This window comes from Diorhabda carinulata, chromosome 4 (assembly GCF_026250575.1).
Source record: "Diorhabda carinulata isolate Delta chromosome 4, icDioCari1.1, whole genome shotgun sequence".
NCBI lineage: Eukaryota > Metazoa > Arthropoda > Insecta > Coleoptera > Chrysomelidae > Diorhabda > Diorhabda carinulata.
In genome coordinates this window covers 24,079,346-24,101,767 of record NC_079463.1, presented here as the reverse complement: position 1 = coordinate 24,101,767, position 22,422 = coordinate 24,079,346, and the positions used below count along the sequence as shown (strand labels likewise).

At 33.8% G+C, this 22,422-nt stretch overlaps 1 protein-coding gene across 3 annotated transcripts in view; it reads left to right on the top strand.

Annotated features, from left to right (window-relative positions):
* Positions 1-22,422, top strand: part of LOC130892208 (hemicentin-2-like) — a 250,325-nt gene that overhangs the window by 222,354 nt on the left and 5,549 nt on the right. For all 3 annotated transcript variants that reach the window (XR_009059008.1, XM_057797442.1, XM_057797441.1), the window contains exon 5: positions 12,143-12,306. Coding sequence is in view for 2 of the 3 variants with exons in the window: in XM_057797442.1 (XP_057653425.1) it covers positions 12,143-12,306 (164 nt within the window). In the remaining variant the exon portion in view is untranslated. The remainder of the gene's footprint in view (positions 1-12,142; positions 12,307-22,422) is intronic.

The window sequence follows — 22,422 nt, the reverse complement described above, 5'->3', positions numbered from 1 at the left end:
AAAAACATACATACAGGTGAAGCGGGTTAAAAAGAAGTAGAAATTGTGAAAAAAGTACTTTTATTGCACTTGTCTGATTTGAGACATTTATATTGAATTAAAATCAAATACCTCGTATAAATGCAATGGACGTAAGATTCCATAAGAAAATAGAAAATGAAACAAAAACAAAATCAAAAATGGAAAATACGCCGGATACCAGAAAGAAATTGTCGAATCCAAAACAACAGGTAAAAATTATAGGAGAGGTTGAAAAAACATCGATGAAAAATATGTATGAACAGCTGAGAAAAAATATATTAAATGGGAAGCGATAAAGGATTTAACTAAAAATAGAAAGGCTTGGAGAAAAAGGTGTAAAGTATAAAGTCATAACCCCCAATCAAACAGCAATACACTTCTCAGTAAGTCGGCTTAGTATTAGATAGAACAAAATTCATAACATCAAATGAAAATAGACATTTTAACAAATTTAACACTCATCCCATACGTTCATGGCGGTAATGAAAAATGCGGGTTTATCATGGAGAAATTCTATTTCCAGATTCACTTGTGGTCAAAAATAACGCGCCACCCCGATTTTTGAAAATATTTTTTTGTTTAATAGATTTAAATTAATATTGCTATTGTTTAATTTCTTTTCAATCATTTTGACGCAATAATAAGGAATGTGTAGTAATTTGAGTGATTTTTAATGATTAAAAAAGTAAAAATAAAAACATTGCAATAAAACCAAATTTTCTTAAAAATAAAACTTGCATTCTAAACAATAAACTCTAGTAGCGTGTATTTCCGCCTCTGGATGTAATTGTTGCTAATATCCTCCTGGGCATGCTTTCAATTAGGTGCTGTATCACTTCTTGGGGTATGTTCTTCCATTCCTCTAATGCCGCTTGCTCAAGCTCTTCTAAAGTTTGAGGAGATGGATTTCGACGACGTATGCGGCGTTTTAAAATGTCCCAGAAATGCTCGATAGGATTCATATCTGGACTTCTTGGTGGCCAGTCCAGAGTATGAATTCCAACTTCGTTTAGGTAATTCAGAGCATCTGCTGCAACGTGTGGTCTAGCATTATCATGCATTAAACGGAAATTATCACCAATAAATGTCCCAAACGAAACGACGTGATTTTCAAGAATGTCAGTTATGTATCTTGCTGCGTTAAAGGCGGGTCTAGGAAGAGACACTAATTCTGTGCGGGCATCAAAACAAATTCTTCCCCAAAACATGATAGATCCTCCTTGGAACGGTTCCCTGGGAATGATACAAGACTGCGCAAATCTTTCTCCTCACCGTCTTCCAATTTGATTACGTCTATCTGGACCTCTTAGACTGATTCTGGTCTCATCAGTAAATAAAACTTGACACCAATTTTCTAAATTCCAATTTAAATGTTGCCTTGGATATCTTTGTCTAGCAACACGATGTTGCCTGGTTATCAAAGGTGCCTGGAGAGTTCTTCTGCTGTGTAGAAGGAGTCGTCTCCTGTTGATTTATCAGAGATATTCACATTTCGGACTTCTCGTAAAAAGCTGTTGAGCTCGACACTTGTCATTCACCGATTTCTTAATGAATTTAATTGCAAAAAAAGGTCATCTCGAGGAGTTAAAACTGGAGGTCGTCCTTGTCCAGGTATCCTAGAATGTGAATCGATCTCTCGAAATCTTTGCATCAATCTTCCAATGATTGTGGATCATGACTCGCCCCTCCTGAGCTCTTTCCAGAACTTAGGTGGACCACTAATTGAACATAATGATTTTATTTATATATTCTTGTCACCATACAGATTTTGTGTAACTACATACCTTCAATATTTAATTAACTTAATATAATATAATAACTTTGTATATGGACGTAATCTACCGACAGCTTTTTGAAGAGCCTAAAGCTATATGTTGAAATTAAATGCCCCAGAATGGTATCCAAACTAATACATAAAGCCAATAACCAACCTGCTCAATCTGCTGAAAAGTATTTCCTCGGAACTATATACGTCCCTCTTTTAGATTCAATAATAAGTGATCTCCAGGACCGCCTGTCTCCTGATGTACTTAATTTTTTTCATCTAAGCGTTTTCATTCCAAAAAGCGAATATAGTAATGAAGACATTGAAACTGTGAATCAACTAGCTACCGATTACTATACATTATCAATAGATAACACTCCAGTTTCTGTCATTGTAAATGAATATCGGCTGTGGATGGTGAAGTGGCAGGCGTGGCAGCGGAGCCAGGACATGCCGCAGTCGATTTCTGATCTTATTTTTAATAGTGATATCGATATGTATTCACTATCCACTACCTGTCAGTGCAGCGACAGCAGAAAGGTCTTTCTCTACGTTGCACAGAATTAAATCGTGGCTAAGATCTTCAATGGTTGAAGATCGCCTAACCGGACTGGCACTTCTCCACGTTCATAAAAACGTACCCATTGACGTAAATGACGCAATAACGCGTTTCGAGAGAAGACGTAAAAGAAAAATTGATTTTGTTATTTAAATATATGTATTTTGTCTGTTTCTATTTTGTTTGTTGAAAACCCTTGTCGTACCACCTATTCACTTTTGCGGAGTTTTGCGTCATAACTCTCGACATACATCTAGCTGTTATGACAAATCATTCACCATGCGTCTGTGATTGACGTACGTCAGACATATATGTCTGACATGGCTCATGTAGAATTTCTTAGGCCCGCCGCAAATTTAACCCGGCCCACGCACAGCACACGCGTGGATTATTTTGTTGTTTGTTTCAAAAGGAGTGGCGCATATTGAACCCATCCCACGACCAGCTCCGACCCAACCTGGTTCGCGTGGTAGCGAGTTGTACTTGCAACACAGTTTCGTGGGTCGTGGGTAGCTACTTTTAAATAAACCATCTATTACCAAACAGTTTTCCTTTTGACTCAAAAATGGAAAGGTTAATCGAATTTGTGAGATCATTTCCTGTACTCTATGATTCGACCCATGAAGATTATATGAGGACTAAACTGAAGGATGATTTGTGGGAGAACATAGCAAAATGCTAATGCTATTTTTTCTTCACTCCCAATAGGCTTTTTTACGTTGCACTCTTAACCAGTAATGATCCTCACTAAACTGTCTTCTGTTTAACCGAAACGCCTCCTTGAACATATTTTCTTGCATTTCTCCAGATAACTTGAACTTTCCGTAACTCACTCTTTTTCGCAAATACTCATTTGTTTTACTTCTTTTTCTTTTTTTGTTGGTAGTTGCAACATAATAAATCTTTTTTCAACCTCAGATTCAGACTCCAGATCGAGAAGAAGCTGCTATTTTGAATACAAATCGTGGGCGTGAGCTGTGTTCAAAATATGCGTTACTATTAAAAAACGTGGACATGGGCTGGGTCGGTCTGACCCTCGCGTGCGTGAGCTGGATTCAATTTGTGGCGGGCCTTAGCGTCAGACACATATGACTGACATGGCGATTAACGCGTTAAAAATATGTTCAAAAAGTGCGTAAGTTCTCTTTAAATAAACTTCTAGATAACGGTAAAATACATCGGATAGTCGATTGAGTAGAGTCATATCGTTTGGCAATGGCAGATCGTGAGATCTGTTTCTGATTACATGTGAATAATTCAGAATGAAGGAACCGCAATAGACGAAAAAATCCTTATTCATAGAACAGAGGATGTTTGTTTGTCGAAAATTGATCTGTATAAGAAATTAGGATCAGTTGAATAAGAAATTCGTTGAGCAAATAAACATTTCACAGCAGAATCGAACTAGTAATTACCTACATTGTCCTCTATTATTTGTTAACTCAATAATCGCTATGAATTTATAAATAATTATTGAGTGGCTCTAAAAGATCTTCCACAATCTTATCTAACTTGAACACGTTATCTTTTTCTCTTCATCAGACATGTGCAATACAATTTTGCAATGAATGATTGTCACATTTTCCAAGGCTTGCATTAGAAAATCGTTTACATGGTTTAGTTTAAATGTAGTAATTTTTGCCGCCACTTCAGTATTTACTTGAGGTCAAATCAATTCTATAGGGTTCACTACACAATGATATAATGGAATCCTAGTACAATTTTATCACTTAATTGTGTCATTTCATGTAACATATGAATTAAACTTATCTTTATGCTGTTTCATAAGTTAGGGTGAAACATGGAAATCTGGAAAATGTTCTGACTTACACCGGTAAATATCGGCATTCAACATGCACTAATGGTGAGTGCACATTCAAAATGAAAGAAAAAAAAATGTACAAAACTTAATTATACAGTACGTTCGAAATTAGTAATAAGTAATAAGTAAGAAATAATAGTAATAAAAAAGTAAATTATGTGAATCAAATATAATTTATTGCAACAGCGTATACTATTGACATTTTAAATTGCACAAGAGGCACTTGCTTTTACAACTGCAACACTTCCTTTCGTAATCTCAGCTTCAGCTACTTCACTCAGTGTACTTCACTAATACTTTTATATGACTGACTGACTCCATTTTCCAATTAGTCCTGATAAGAACTATTTTCATATTTTGTCCTTGCCCTGTGTAAAACCGGCTGCGATTTGACAAATAAGAAATCTACAGTATTGCAAACTTAAATTCTAATCAGTCCGCTATTAAAAAAACTATACACTCTTTCTATAACTCGTTTAATGATATTCGAACACGTAGAATTCAATCAACAAGGATCTGTACCCTGCTCGAAAAGATTTTATTAGTTCTTTACGTGCATCCCTATTGATTATTCAACAATTCTCTAAATCACTCTTCATTAATAACTCTAACAACCACCTGTGATTGATGAAAGCATAATTCAACTCTCAACCTAATGAACTTCTGCATAATTTAGCATTCGTTGAAAGCGAAAACATAAAAGTGAAAGTAGATTGAGGAAAAGGTCTAAAAGATGGTATGAGATTACACTCGAAATGTGCCCAACCGGTAAACTAATGAAATAGCTTCGCGCGAGAAACCGGTAAGGTGGAAAAAAAATTTGTGTGAATAGTAAGAGTCCCAAATGGAATCTGTAACTGTTTGAATCGGAAAACGCCGATTCGAATTTAGCCATTCAGCTGGATAAAATTGAAAAGAAATTATTTCACATTTTACCAAGAAACAAAAAAATTGTTTCTATTTTTCTTTTAGTTTTTTTTTATCAAAAATTATTAAAAAAACTAAACTCAAGTTCTTGGAAACATTTCTTTCGTAAAAGCCTTTCAACAACCCTTTGATTGAACCTTATACATAAACAAATAATAATAAACTTTTGTTATTATTGTTCCTCGTTACACATCATGTTAATGTAACTTGAAAAACTATACCTGAACTTGCAAGGAAACTAGCGCAACTATTTGACAAAATCTTGAACAAAACGGAAACACCAGACGAATGGCATAACAGCATCACCATACCTGTCATACCATACCTAACCATCAAGAAAGGACTAAAAACCTGCCAAGATAACTATAGAGGAATAACTCTCTTGATTACGGTAATGAAAATTTTCACGAGTATTCTCAAGGACAAACTGGAAACACAAATTAAGAATGCTGAAGAACAACAGGGCTTCACAAAGGGAAGGTCAATAACAGATGCAGGGTTCATAATAAAACAAATAAAAGAAAAGGCTACAGACTACAATATGACAGCGTATATCTGCTTCATTGACCTAACTAAAGCGTTTGATAGGGTCCGGTTGAGAGACATTTTGCATATATTGATGGAAAATAAGGCACTAGCAAACATAACGAAGATAATCCATAACCTAAATAACAATAACGTAACAAAGGTCAAGGTAGGTGATCAATTCACTGAAAATATCCCAATATCGGGAGGAATTAGACAGGGTGACAGTCTAAGTCCCTTCTTGTTTAATCTCCTCATGGATAAAATTATAAACAAAGTAACATGTCTCAAACTCGGATATAGAATGGGCAACAAAAGAGTTCGTATGGTATGCTACGCCGATGATGGAGCAATCATCGCCGAATCAGAAAACGACCTACAGAGACAATTCTTCCAGTTCTTCTTGGTAAGCCGCCAACTCAATATGAACATATCTATCAGCAAAACCAAATGTATGATAATCGCGAAGGATCCGCTCAGATCTAAGCTGGTGGTGGAGGACAATCCCATAGAACAAGTGATGCAATTCAGATATCTGGGAATAGACATATCAAGTACCCACGACCCAGTTAAAGACCTATGAAGCCAGATTAACAAAGCATCCGCACTATCAGGATGCCTACGAGCAAAGATAGCAAAATTAGAATCTACAAGACTTATATCAGACCCATCATGACGTACGACACGGAAGTCCGCGAAGACACCAACAAGACGAAACAAATGCTGAGGATCGCCGAGATGAAAACACTGAGAACAATAGTGGGGAAAACAAGAAGAGACAGAGTACGAAATACAGATGTCAAAGAGCAATGCGGGATACAAGACATTGTGAGATGGGGAAGACAACGTAAGAGGCAGTTGTACAACCATGTAAGACGGATGGACGAGAACAGACTTCCGAGAATAGTCCTAGAAAACAACCCGCCCGGCTCAAGGCCTCCCGGGAGACCACCTAAAAGATGGAAGGATATTTGGCAATCCACCTCTCACAAAAAGATGCAGAGGCGGTTTCAGAATTAACAGATCGACAGATCTCTAAGAAGTAGAAGAAGAAGAAGAAACTATACCTGTTGTACCTTGGGACACTATATGATAAGTCAAAAAAGTCTGCTTTGGTGTCAGTCAATCTTGTCTTAGTTGAGTTGACAATATGACAAATAAATTTCTACCATCCTTTTTCATCAGATCCGAAGCTGAGCTCTATGCCCATCTTTTGGATGTCGTTATGGTTACCTGCAAAAAAGACACTCTTCATCTGCGCTGTCCTCATCATCAGTTTCAACAACAAGAAAAACATCAACGTCATCATCATCATCATCATCATCATCATCATATCATCATCATCGTCGTCTGAAGACGATTGTCCATATTTTTGTAGCTTTGTTCGTTTAGGATTTTTTGATTTATCAACCACATTTTTCTTTATTGGCATAGCTTTGTATTTCAAAACATCAGAGTTGCTTTTGATCGTTTTGGTATTGTTTTCCGAAAACCAGTTTTCTTTTTTTAACTGACGGGAGATTTTCAACTTTTTTAAGTTTGTCTCGTTCAATTTGTTCTTTTTCAGGTGTGTCTGTTACATGTTTTTCCTGGCTTCTTTCCCTTATTGATTGTCGTCCTTGGACCTGCTCTAGATAAAGACTGAACCTGCTCGCTCAGACTAAGAACCGCATGGTGCCAAATTAAGGTATTTAGTTGTGAAGATTTTTGGGCAGTTGTATTTCCAAAAGAGCTAGTAGAAGGTTTAGAGCTTTCTAAACAAGATGGCTGCTGTTGTTGGCAACTAATGTCACTTTGAACAACTATGGCAGGGTTAGTTAGACGGTCTGTAACATATGAGCACAGGAAATCATCATCACCAAATTTGTTTTGGTTCAAAAGATAGATATTCGGGATTTTGAAACCACTGATAATATTCTGAGTGATAAAAGCCCTTGGAAATACTTTACTTACTGCTTTCGCAACACATTAAATATCAATTGTATGGTCTAGATGGTTCAAGTAGACGAAATAAAAGAATTCAACAAAAGATTGGCAAGGGGCAATAAAACAGCTGGAGCTTTAAAAAACCTATTGAGGTCCAAAGATATTCCAAGCGTTGTGAAGTTAAGAACAACAACAACCTATGGTGTTATATGGTAGTGAATGCTGGGTTGTGGATAAGTTAGAGGAAAACAGGCTAAATTCATGGGAGAGGGGAGTTTTGAGAAAAATATTTGCTAGTGGATCAAGATAAATGGAGGAGAAGAACGAATGCAAATGTTAGTTGGGACATATAGCTAAAATTGATAGAAACAGGTGGATGAAAAGCAACAAGTAGAGAAAGCGCAAAAAGAAGCAGAAAAAGGGTAGGTGCATGTCAGGAAGACGTAGAGAAGTTTGAGAAAACCAGAGTGTCTTCAAGCCATGGGCCTATAAGGCCTGATGTGCTGTTTTATTGGCAGAAGATATCAGTTATCTATATACATCCAGGTGTTATTATACAAAGTAATGCATAAGCCCGTTTGGACATACGGTATCCAGTTATGGAGTACTAAACCAGTAAATAAGGAGATTCAAAAGTATGAGAGGATTAAATCGATATAGGCCAACAGATCTGCGAGACAGGCTAAAGGATTTAGGGGTACTCAGAGACATGAAATGATGGTATTTTTAATTTTTTTCTGCCACTTAGTTATTTTATGTTTTAAAAGTAAAAATATATTATTATTACATAATGTTTTGACTTGACATCTCTACAATTTGAAACAAAAAAATCAATAATAGGCTAGTCGACAAAATTTGGAAATTAGTTTAAAACCATAGCTTAGCATCTATTTCACCCTAAAAATATATTAAGAAAAATAGATTTTTTACGTAAGTATTTTGAGTTTTTAGAAATAAATTTGAAACTGACCGCGAAAAAGGCCAAGACTGTCATGGTGTCTTGAATAAAAACGCCGGACAAATTATTCATTTACGTTCCAAACAATAAAGAAATACGAAGAAAGTGGTTAAAAATGGCAGGGGGCAAGATTCTTTTACCTTATCAACTAATTCCACAAATTATTTCTGTGAAGATCATTTTGATATAATTATCAAATAAAACTTGATGTATCTATTTATAAATATATAGTAAAAGGAATTAATTTTGCAAAATCTACCAGAATACACCACACATAACATATAAAATGTTATGACTTAATTAAGTTAAAGTTATTTAAACTTTGTATTCGCTAACCTCAAAATCATTTTTTTTATTCCACAGTAAGTAAATGCTTTTCACTAACTGCTAATTAAATAAGACAAAAGTAGGTGTTCATTGCAAAAAATTTGTCAAGAATGACGGCGTCAATTTTGGGCAAATTACTACAGTTTGCTTTGTTAAATCCTGATTCTATGGCAAATTATACCTGTCTTTCAAGATTGAACTAAAAACGAACTTTATTAATTTAACAATAATTGCTGAAAAATCGAAATAACCTGGTTTCTTTATACGATAATTTAATTCTATGTATTCTATGCATCAATTCAATTTGGAAGTGTTATAAAGAAAAGACACATTATCATTTAAAAATTGCGCACATTTATTATTTATACGATAAATAATATAACAAATACATACATACATGTCATTAACATAAAGATATTAAATAAATGATTTTTTATTAAAGTAACATTGATTACAAAAACGCAAAACAAAATATTGTATCATATATAATTTATGTCAATACTTCTCTGTTAACCACATTAGTTGTTTTGCCATCTTTTGCTTAAATACACCGATACAAACATACCCTCAAAATTTCATATCTCTATCTTTAATAGCCTTGGCTGGGCGTTGATGGGTGAATGAATCAGTCAGTCAGTCAGTCAGGAAGTCAGTCAGGAGTCAGGACATCCTGACTGCTGATGACAGCTACAACATAGCGTTTCGCAAGGTGTGACATCAAGCTTTTCTGATTGGTGTTCAATGTCACGTGATTAAACGCCTCATTTTGTTGATTTTATTTTCCAAAAATATCATTAATCTTTTTGTAGTTGTGTTTTTATTTACTAATTATCATGATTAATCATTAGAAACTCAAAGCCATTCGATTTATTCTCAGTGGAAACAAGCCCATTGTTGAAGTTATGGCATCAAGTTCCAACAGAACCTCTTTACGGTGACCATGAAAAATCCTTGGAGATTCATCCAAAATCAATCAGATAAAAAAAATTAGTTTAATTAATAGATAAATTAGTGCCTGATCGAAGCTTTTTTTAAATTAACTAAATGGTAGGCTTCATTTGTAAAATCTCAAGTAAATGAGAAACTATAAAAATTACTCTTTTCAAATTTGCAATAATAGACAGTGTGCTTTAATTAAATCAATGAATTCATGCGTCATCATCCGAAAAGTTTCAGGAATATCTTTATTTTCCTTTTGAATACATGTCCTTGCTTTCATATTTTATGTCAACCTTATATTTAAGTTCAATTTACAAATTTTTTTGTGGAATTCGCCCGAATTTTATGGAGATATCTACATTTTACTTCAAATGTTGAAATTTTTACGTTGAAGTATGTATCACTAATACAATTCTATTGCCAGCATCACTTCAATGCTATGCTAATAAAATATAATCATCATTTTTCTTTTGGTTCTGTAATCATGAAATAACTGACTCAGTTGAATTCATTCCTTTTTTCTCAATTCCTCTCCTTTTAGCTTTATTTAATTACGCAATAAATTTATTTAACCTTCCTTAAAGCTCTTTGATCTCTTGTATGTCGTTACTTGAGTTCATTGAAGAGGGAACGAAATTCGTCCTTTTTAATTACCTTAACCCTAAATATCGTATCCTCGCAATGTTTTCATAAATAGTACGGAGTGATTACAGAGTTTTCTTTCTTTTTTCTTATAGAAAAGTCTTTTTTTTCACCCTCTTCACAAACTGTAGAAAATTGGGAGTCTGAAAAACGCTGTTAAGATTGTGCCAACATTATACAGTATGGAAATACGAGGTCTGGCTATTAAATAACGAGACTGCGTGTCTAGAGGGTTAAAATGAAAAACACTCCGAGTGCTATAGATTTTTGCGAGAGACCTATGGGGACAATTCTCTATTTCGTGCGCGTGTTTTCGAGTGATGTAAGCGCTTTAGTAAAAACACTAAAGATGACCACCGAACAGTTCGCCCTGTGACTGTTTCAATTCCGGAAACAGCGACCAAAATCAACCAGATCGCCGAATGAGTATCTGGATGATTGCCGAGGCTGTAAACGCCGATAAAGAAAAATTTTACACGAGGAATTACATACAAAATTTGTGCGAAGTTGGTGCCAAACAATTTGACTCCCGATCTAAAGCTCTTGCGTCAACGGATCTGCTTAAATTTCCTTGGAAGGTTAGAAAAATTAGAAAAATATCTGCTTTGAAAAGGACCCGATTTGAGTCGAAGGAAGCGGTAAAGCCAAAAACGACAGAGTTCCTAAAGGCCATCACCAAAGAAGACTTCCAGCACTGTCTCGATAAATGGAAAAACGTATGAAAAGGTGTGTGGTGAGGGAAGGGGAGTATAATGAAGAGGAGCTGTCGAATGTAAAATAATTTTTATAATAAAACCTTTTTTCGTAACCAGTCTCGTTATTTAATAGCCAGACCTCGAATTATTATGTTCCTTATTCAATATTACTGAAACATGTCAACTTTCAAATTGAATTGTGCGCAGTTCGAACATACATCTAGTATGGTCGGTGTACTATATTATTAATGATACTACCTATTTGTTTGTTATTTAAAAAATAAAACTGCAAATATTTGTAATTTCCTTCATTTCCTACAAACACAACTTATCTCTAACGATGTTGAAAGTTTGTGGGTTGCAATTCTAGTACGTTGTGTTGCATATACTTAATAGTAATAGTAAAGTGAATTGTAGGCTACGATGAATCAAAAACGTGTAATTTGAGTCGATTAACAGACACGTTTTGTTTAAATACGGGACACTAAAATATAACAAACCTTGTAACATTTATCCTGTAATCTCATTAATATTTTATTATTATGAATATATCTTATTCGGAGAGACAATTATTGGTTCTCTATAATAGCCTTCCAAATACCAAATGTTTAGGTTCATGAATATGAAGTAGAATTGTTAGTTATTTAAGCTATAAAAATTTTGTTATTAATTTTATATAAAAGAGAATGATACGTAATCAATATAGTTGATGTATTTTCAATTTTATTATATAAGTTCAACACTAAATTTAAGGCATAGTGTTAGAAACTTTAAATCGTCTTTAAGTTCTTTTGCGTATCAAATATCAAATAATTTCAATCCAATTGTCTTGAGTTATATCGCAACCCTATAAAAATCATCTCTATTACCAATTTGGCAAAGATTGGGGAAAGAAATAGCATCCGACAAGTTTGGAGAAGCTTCTTCCAATCTACTTGCTGTAAATTCAACCTTAATCATTCTTATTGAGACATGAAGTCTAAACTACACATTTTGAATCCATATGATCCATTAAAATAATTTTATCTTATTTTAGGTATACTTTTATAGCAGACGATAGGTTCCAAGCCTTTTTTGTAGAAGCAACTGACACATGGACGTTGCAAGTTAAATATGTACAAGCTAGAGACGCAGGACAATATGAATGTCAGGTCAGCACAGAGCCAAAGATGAGTCACTTCATAACCCTAAATGTAGTGGGTGAGTTTTTAAAAATTTTTCATATACATCTATTAGTATTAATTTTATCAATATTTTTATCAATTTATTATGGGGTTTATCTTGTAAAAAACTGTTTTCAAAATTGTTCTTGAATAAACTCGAAGTAATCAAACATCAATTGCACTTTCAAGATGATTTTAAAAAACTGTGTGTGTATTTTTTTTAACAACCGTATATTATATACTTATATAATTGGTAATTATTTAGAATTGGGGCTCCAGACAAAAATCGTTCCAATCGTTTCAAAAAATTTTTCACGCAATTGGGGTTGCCTCTGAGGGTACCAATAGTAAATTTAAGGCGGGGAAGACATATTATTACTATTATTTTAGACATTACGTGGTACACCTTACATATAATAAATCAATGAAACCTAACCCAACATAACCTAACCAAAATGGTAATTATTTAGAATTGGTTAGAATTTGTTAGGCCTTAAATTTACTATTTTTACCCTCAGAAACAACCCCAAATGCATGAAAAATTTTTTGCTTGGAGGCCCAATTCTAAATAATTACCAAAAAATTCAATAAATAAAATGTTATAACAATTCACAGTTCATTTTTTTTAATTCTAATTCTGGCCCACTTACGAATTCAAAATTTAATATATAACCCCCTGCAAAATTGAGTGTGACACCTCTGCCTTAAAGAAAATACATAACCTATAAATTAATAATCAAACTATTAACAAAATAAACGCTAACGCTATATAGGCATATTATTGCATATAAAAAATGTATGAGTTCCAGTATTATAAACAAATAATATTTGATTTTATTCCAAATTACAGGTATATTAAATGAATTGATTGCTGACTATTTTTTTGCTGAGTAATTTGTTTTGAATTGGACTATTCTGGTATTCATCATTATTATTTATTATGGTAATCATTCTTTATGAAAAAGCGCATTTTTCAATTAAGTTTTATTCTCTTAGAAATAACGATAATGACGATATTTGTCAAAACTGAAAGAGAAAATTAATAAAAGCACATTAGTCGCTTTAGCAAAAATCACATTATTCTCAACGGTAAAATAATGTCTCTCCTCGTTCGCTATTTTTAATTTTCAGAAAAAAAATAGTTGAACGATATTATTTTTAATTTTTTTCATGTATTAAAGTATTTCAAATCATTTCAATAGGATTAATCATACAATAATACGGGGGCAGTACGTGATATCTACAAATGACATCAACAACATAATTATCAGCCAAGGTTTTTGTTAATAAAACATTCCACCGTTAACTGGAGAAGTAACCTCAAAATAGAAGACAAAGCTGTTTAGTCGAATATTCATCTCAAATTCGTGGGGAAAATTACCACCCAGACTGTCTGAATTTAATACATCAATGCTAGAAATAGAATTTCGACACCGAGATGTTGCAAAACTCCTCAAAATCTTAAACATAAATAAAACCACTGGTCCTGAAGGAATACAACAAATAGTATTGAAGAAATGCGCAGCTGAGCCAATAAGTCCACTATGCAAGTTCTTTTCATTTACAGATTGGAGACTTGCAGATTCAACCTATATCAAAAAAAAAAGGAAAAGGGACGGATTGTTTCAGTCTCAGCTATTGCCAAGGTCATAACCAGGAAATCTTGATATATCTTAAGTCTGCTAAGCTCATCAGCGACGATTAATACGGCTTCTGTGAACATAGATCATCCGAGAACCTCCAGGATTATGTCATCAACGAATGAACTAAAGCTAAAGATAAATCTTGGGAATCCAGATCAATCGCACTGGACATATGAAGACTTTTGACAGAGCCAATCTTCTAAATAAATTAAGATAATACCGTTTGTCGTCTTCATTTATCAATTGGCTTAGTAGTTTTTTCAAAGACCGTTTTATCCAGGTCGCTTTAGAGAGGTTTGAGGTCAACACTGGTGTTTCACAGGGATGCATCTGCGTCTCCTTTACATCAACGATCTACTCGACAAAGATGCAAACCCGATATTTAGCTTCGCCGACGATAGGACACTGATGTCGTAGTTCAAATCTACCGCCCCAATAAACTCGGCTTACACGCAAATCCGTAAGCAACAACAGATCTCCACAATCAATAATAATCTTGAAACCATTTTGGAATGCAGATTGTGTTTAAAGCAGCAAAGACCCCGGCTGCAAATTCGCTTGTTGGGTATTGTTAAAGCAGCTTCACAAAAACTTGAAGCCCTTTTCAAGACCAAAAAGTTATATACTCCACAACAGCTTTTAATCCTCTGCAAGGGCCAGCTTTGGAATATCGATGGCCCATTTGAAACTCGGCTTTCGAGCATACCCTGAGGATACTCGACTCAATACAGAAGAGAGCAATTCGATTCGTAGGCGATCCAGAGTTGACCAGAAACTTGGACATCTTAGAGCATAGAAGAAATGTCGCCGACCTGGCTCTATTTTACCGATACTACAACGGCAGATGCCCTCTCAAGTTGACCAATATTATCTTACCTAGAGCAGTATTTGTAAGACCTGCTCGACAGGCATACATGGCTCACGAACACCTGCAGACGCCAAGAACGTCAATTTATCGGGACTCCTTCTTTTGGAGAAATGCAAGCCTGTGAAACCAGTTACCAAGGCACGTCTTTTCTGAGCATTAGAACCTACAGATGTTCAATATCGATATCCATAGGTATCTCCATACGGCAGGCACTTCTCGAACAACTTGAATGTCAAAGGGTTTACCCTCTTATGTTTGCTTTTTACATAAAAAAAGGCAATAACTAACTTGTTTATTAAATTATTATCTTTTATAATATGAAGCAGCTCTATCTGTGAGAATATTTCCAAGATTATTTATGTTCTCAGTTTTTTTATAAAAGTTAATATCTTTTTTGCAACCAACATTGGGATTGTGTTCAATATTCGAGAAGATAGGAATAACTAAATTTAAAACAATTTATCTTCAGTGTGTATAAAACTAGGTTTCAATATATTTCTGTTTGAGTCTCGGTATGTCTCAATATTTCGTAAATATGTTTGTCGAAGTTCGATGATACGTTTTGCTACAACATTAACCAATCTTAAGTTTTTTTTTTATGTTAAAAACAAACTGAAGTGTCTTTGAGCTTATTAGTAGACAAACTCTTCGACCCTACTTGTCAGGAATATGCCGACGATATGTATACAAGGGAGAACTTTGAGAATCCACTCAGTGAGATTCACTTAATGCGGCACATTTTGATTCTAGGATTATATAGTATTTTACGAGAATATATTGAAAAATTCTTAGCCTACTATAGAACCAAACAAAATTCCAATGTCAAAATATTTTATTCCTCTTAATTGGATACATTGGATATTACAGCGAACCTGCAACGTCTCTAGACCTTTAAAAGAAAATGTTTCTTTTTGCTCTGCAAACCAGACCTACACAGTTTTTATTACCTCCTCGTTGGAAAAAAATTTAAGACCTTTTAAACTTTTTTTAAGTTGAGGAAAGAGATGATAGTCGGACTTAGCCAAATCTGGGGAATAAGGGGGGTGTTCTAGTAATTCAAACTATAAATCACGAATTTTTTGCATGGCAACATGAGATTTGTGTGCAGTAGAGTTGTCCTGCGGAAACAAAACACCTTCTGCGTCTTTTCTCTCTAATTTTTTTCCCGTAGAGTGATCAGTTGTGTCGAATAGTAATATCCAGTTATTATTCTACCCTTATATAAAAAATCAATCATGATTACTCCATGGCAATCCCAAAAAATTGAAGCAAGAACTTTTCCAGCAGATTCTTGAACTTCTTAGGTCTTGGAGAACCAGAGTGTCGCCATTCCATCGATTGTTGCTTTGTTTCTGGATCGTAGAAATGTACCCAAGTCTCATTCATAGTAACAATTCGGTTTAAGAAGTCTACATCGTTTTCAAATCGAGCACATCGAGATCGAACACTTGCATGCTTTTAGTCAACATTCAAACATTTGGCGATCCATTTTGCAGCAATTTTTCTCATGTCCAAATTGACGTGAACTAAATGATGAACGCGTTCCTATGAAATATTCAGTGCTTCAGATATCCGTTTTAACCCAATTCGACGGTCTGATAAAATCATGTCATGAACTACATCGATATTTTCGGGGACTGACACAGAAACTGGCCTTCCCGATCGGTCATCATATTCAATGGAAAATTTACCTCTTATGAAGCTTGCAGTCCAATTTTTCACGGTCGCATACGAAGGACATTGATCACCAAGTGTATTAAGCATATCTTCGTAAATCTGCTTACCTCTTAACCCTTTTAAATACAGGTACTTGATGATGGCTCGATACTCCAATTTTTCGATTTTCAACATTTCGGTGGACTTATTTTAATTTATTGCGTAACTCTGGTTTACTTTTTTGACGTCAAACTTTACACTGACACTTCTAATAAATTATTGTTCGTTGCTATGGTAACGCAATATTTTGTTTATGCATGGAACTGGTCTAGGCTAACTAGATATCAATACATCCTCGTATGTAAGGATCTTTTCCTGACACATTGTATGCACGCTTGCATATTTATGTATGTATGAAACGCATATCATAAAATCATGAATATTGTAATAACTACTTTGATTATTAATAGTAGTACGAGGATTGCTACTGATATGGACAACTAAAAACAAATATTTATAATTGGATACGGGTTTATTATCATTATTGTATTGTTACGAACAAGTTCGCAAAATGGTTCCCTAGTCCGGCTACTATGAAATTATAACAATTCGGCGCATTCGCGCGGCGCTTTTCGTGCGGCGTCGCATTTTTTATAAATGGCGGAATTCGTTTGATGTTTATTTGTATATAATTTTTTAGTAGCAGGCAGTTCATTTATTTCTTTTTATCCTCGAATTTTATTTAGGTATATAAATGACTTAAGTAGACGCAGTTAGTTAGTTTTAAATAAATAGTTGTAGTGAATATAACTAATTAGTAAACCGATAAGTGAATTATCATAAAAAGTGTATAGTGTATAAATAAATCAAGAATGTGAGAGACAGAGTTTATTAATTTACCCCAAGAATAGAAATAATGAAAACGTTACATTACATTTAAGATACTTTCGCATAGATTTGAAATAATTATAGAGGCATTTTTTCTATTCCTATTAAGGTACCTCCAAATCATCCAAATCATTTTTTTTGATCTACGGAAATAAGAAGAATTCATTTGGTACCAAACAAGGATTGTACGTTGGATGATCCATCAATTTGATGTTATTACTGTTCAAAAACGTTTCTGTTTGAACTTATAAGTGAGAGTTTGCGTTGTCGTGGTAGAGATTGACTAGTTGTCCGGCATTGTTAGTGTACCATTCAGAATTTACTGTTCTACGTTGTTCTAATGGAACTGGCGACATGTCCAGTTATTACGGAAAGAGTGATGTGGATTTGGCTAGTCCTGAAAGACCCATACAGTTGATTGTTGTCTAATTTTGGGTTCATATGCTTAGATACATGATTCGCCACATGTCAATTACATATAGACGTTCTTTGACGCAACGCAATTGAATTTTCTCACCATTTCTTTGTACCAATCGACACGAGTTCTTTTTTGTCAAATTATGCAGTATCCAATGCGAACAAATCTTTCTGCCAGCCAAATGTTCATGCAATATTGAATGTATGCGAGTGGAACTATTGCCCAAGTATGCGATATCAGTATCACAACAGTCGATTTTGGATGACTTTGACGAAATTCATCCAGTAGCAAAGTGCAATCATGATTGAATTCGGAAAACCAGCGAATCACAGTCGCTCGAGATAGTGCGTCATCATAAAAAATCGAAGCGAGTTGGTTTAATTCATGTTGAAAATCATAGAAAATCTGTGAACAACTCAAACTCAAAAATCGTAAGAGAATACGTTCTGAGCAACTTAAGTAGCAACTCTCGTAGTTACCAAGGAAAATCTGATGTGTAAATCGAATTTGTGGCGGGCACGCGCATTTTTAACATTCATTCTCATCATTTTTTCCAAACATGCTAAGATAATTTCAAAAACAAAAAAAGCTTATTAGTATTTGTGTCATCATTTGCCGTCTTTGGTCGTTAACTTTCACGATGATTATCAATTAGGAAGTTTCCTTAAATCGATTCACAATTCCCCAAATTGCAGTTTTCGTAATTGGCCTCCCATTTGGAGAATGATTATTGAATTATTGAGCTACTTCTGCATGGCTTTTTTCACGCTTCTCTGTTCAACAAACGATTTATTGGAGTTTATAAAAAAAGAACTAGTGATGTTATTATTTCGGTAAAAACACCAGAACTGCAAAAATGAATAAATCGAATGAAATTATTTGAAGAAATTCAAAGAAAATAAATTTTTATTGTTATAAGTTATTAGCAGCATTTTCTTCTTTCTTTTTTCTATGTTTCAAATAGTGACATACCATTATTACAAAAGTAGTTTTGGTAGAAGTATCTAAAAATCATTCTAATTCCAAATTACGAAATATCAAAAATAGTCCGGGATATGTTTTTACCTCCGATTTCCATGAACCTGCATCGATTTTAACGAAACTTGGACAGCATGTAGAGGATACCCTCAAAAAGCAAAATCTAACCTACGCTGATGCGTGCTGTTGCACAAGATGTGAGTTCCGCCCCAACAAGGGGATGAAAATTTTTATGTTAAAAGTAACCGCGGAAATTGGTAGTGGTCCAAATTTTAAGCAAAAAATGTTGTTAGTATTTTTTTGAAAAATCAGTAGTTTTTTTTAATTATGCGCGATTGAAAATATCTACGTTTTTAATCGATTTTTTATGAATAACTCAAATACTTTTGGTTTTATCAGAAAAAGTGTGGAGGAAAAAAATAAAGCTTATAAGAAAACAAAGAAATTGATTTTCTTAAATTTGCTATAGACATAATACAAACCGAGCTATGATTTATTGAAAGTTGAATATTTTTATCAAACGAAATTTTTTTAAAATTTAACGTCGACTAACGGAAAAATGGTCAACTTTTCGATGCAATTACATATAATCTTTTTTAAAGTACTTTTAAGACGCTTTAAAATGTTGTTTAATGGAATTCTCTAGCATGAAAATTGATATATATTTTTTGTGAAAAAAACCTCAATTTCACCCTTAGCAATAGTACCCAAATTGCGATAAAAATATAATCCAGTGACTATTATTTTTATTCACGAACTAACAATGATTTTTGGAAGTTTGAACAATCAATAATGCATAATTTCGAAAAAAAAAATAAGTTTATATTCAAAAAATCATTATCCAAATTTTTAAAAATTTCTCCGGTTATCCACAATTTCTGGAAAACTATGGAATATACATAAAAATTGATAAGAAACAAAAAGTTATAACGTTACAAATCATACCCTTACGTTTGACTGATACCATTTTAAAACCTTTTTACACGTTGCCCTTTGAATAATAGAGTGTTGTATAAATTTCAAACATTCATAAACTTACATGTTATAAAATTTATAATTAATAAATGCAATGCATTAATGTGCAAACTTAAATTTCCAACGAAATCTCAGAGAAAATGTAGAAAAAAATATTTTTTATTGTAAATAAACAATGTTGGATATTTGGAAGCTATTTTTAATTCTAAACATCTTTTCTTGATAACAATTTTCGATATTGTCAAAAAGAAAGGTACTTTACTCTAGAGCAAAAATCTCATTTTTTGACAAACCTTGTATACGATTGAAAAAAGTTTCCCATATGCAGTCAACTTACGTGGACACACTGTATATTTTGGCGATTACAGAAGAAGAGTTAAACTTTTTGTATCTTTTGAAATACACTTCTGAATTAACTTCCTCGTCTTTCTTACAATAATAAGTCTTATTATTCACTGTTTCGATATTTTCAAAATTATGACTACTCGTCGATGATCTGTAAACTTCTAGCGGGCTAAAACTCGTTGTCATACTTTGCATCTCAGAATATCTGAGTTCTTTAGAATTTTCCATCGATTTTTAATTTTCTTTCAAATTTTTGCAAACTAACTTTCGCTGGGGGGTTACCACTATGAAGAAGTTTCCAGAGGGCTTTCAAAAAATAGAAAGTAGATAGTTTGCAAGTAATGCCGGTAACAGTAAATAAGTGAGTGTTTACGTGGGGGGTTTAGAAGAAGCGAAGAAGTTTTTGACGGTAGCGTCTACGGGTGTTATGCAAAAAGTAAATCCTAAAAACACTGCTTCCACTTTTTCTTTAAAAAAAACTCACGAAATCCTATACATAATGTTTTATTGATGTAAATCAAAGAACAATTAATACTAGCTTCTTAATCTATAGAAGAAATTAATTTTTTGTGAAAAAGAAGAAATATTTTTTGAATTTTAATTCAATCATATTGAATCGCAATTAGCTGTTTTATCAAAGAGTTCTTGAAAGATAAAACATTTGCGGGGACTTTCTTCAATATACTTAAAAATTTTATTAATTTGTATACTGATGTCATCACGATCAACAGGAACATTTTTTTAATTTTCATGTTTGAGTAAGTTTCCTATATCATATCCCGATAGTACCTGAATTGTTTTATCAATTTTTTCCCCCATTATTAAGTACTGAGCTTTAGATTTGTATATCATTTTTACCGCGTGTGTTTTTGAAAGGAAAAATTTGTAATAACATTTTTTTTGTAAAATTTTCTCACCATCATTTTTTTATTGAAGAAAATTTTTCATATTTTGCCCGGTTAACGAGATATTTAAAAAAACCTGAGAAAACTTTGTTTTCATCCTAATTATTTGGCATTTCTATAAACGATGTCCCTGAAAACATTGGTTCATCTTAAAGTACCCCCTTTCAAGCTCTACAAAAATATATTGAAAAATTCTTAGCCTACTATAGAACCAAACAAAATTTCAATGTCAAAATATTTTATTACTCAACATATTCTCCTCTTAATTGGATACATTCTTTAAAGCGAACCTGCAACGTCTTTAGACCTTTAAAAAATATTTCTCTTTGCTCTGTAAACCAGACCTCCACAGCTTTTATTATCTCCTCGTTGAAAGAAAATTTAAGACCTTTTAAACTTTTTTCCAGTTGAGGAAAGAGGTGATAGTCGGACGGAGCCGAATCTGGTGAATAAGGGGGGTGTTCTAGTAATTCAAACCATAAATCACGAATTTTTCGCATGGCAACATGAGATCTGTGTGCAGTGGAGTGCAAAAACAAACACCTTCTGCGTGTTTTCTCTTTAATTTTTTCCCGTAGAGTGGTCAGTAATGTCCAATGGTAATTCCCAGTTATTGTTCTATCCTTATCCAAAAAAAAACAATCATAATTACTTCCTGGCAATCCCAAAAAAACTGAGGCAAGAACTTTTCCAGCAGATTTTTGGACACGAAACTTCTTAACTCTTGGAAAACCAGAGTGTCGCCATTCCATCGATTGTTGCTTTGTTTCGGTATCGTAAAAATGTACCCAAGTCTCATCCATAGTAACAATTTGGTCTAAGAAGTCTACATCATGTTCAAATCGAGCACAGATCGAACGCGATGCTTCTACCCTTGCACGCTTTTGGTCAACATTCAAACATTTGGGGATCCATTTTGCAGCAATTCTTCTCATGTCCAAATTGACGTGAAGTATATGATGAACGCGTTCGTATGAAATATTCAGTGCTTCAGATATCCGCTGTAGCCCAATTCGACGGTCTGATAAAATCATGTCATGAACTGCATCGATATTTTCAGGAACTGACACAGAAACTGGCCTTACCGATCGGACATCATCTTCAATGGAAAATTTACCACTTTTGAAGCTTGCAGTCCAATTTAACCTTTAACCCTTTTAAATACAGGTACTTGATGATGGCTCGATACTCCATGTTTCGATTTTCACAATTTCGGGGGACATCTTTAACTCTGGTTTATTTTTCTGACGTGAAACTTTACACTGACACTTCTATTAAGTTATTGTTCGTTGCTATGGTAACACAATATTTTGATCATGCATGGAACTGTTCTAGGCTAACTAGATATCAATACATCCTCGTATTTTGAACAATAATTGGAATATCATGGAAACACTTGGCACTTAAAACGTTCCTTTCTTAAACTATTCTTATTTCACATGAATAATTCGTAACTAATTTATTTATTCTTTTATTA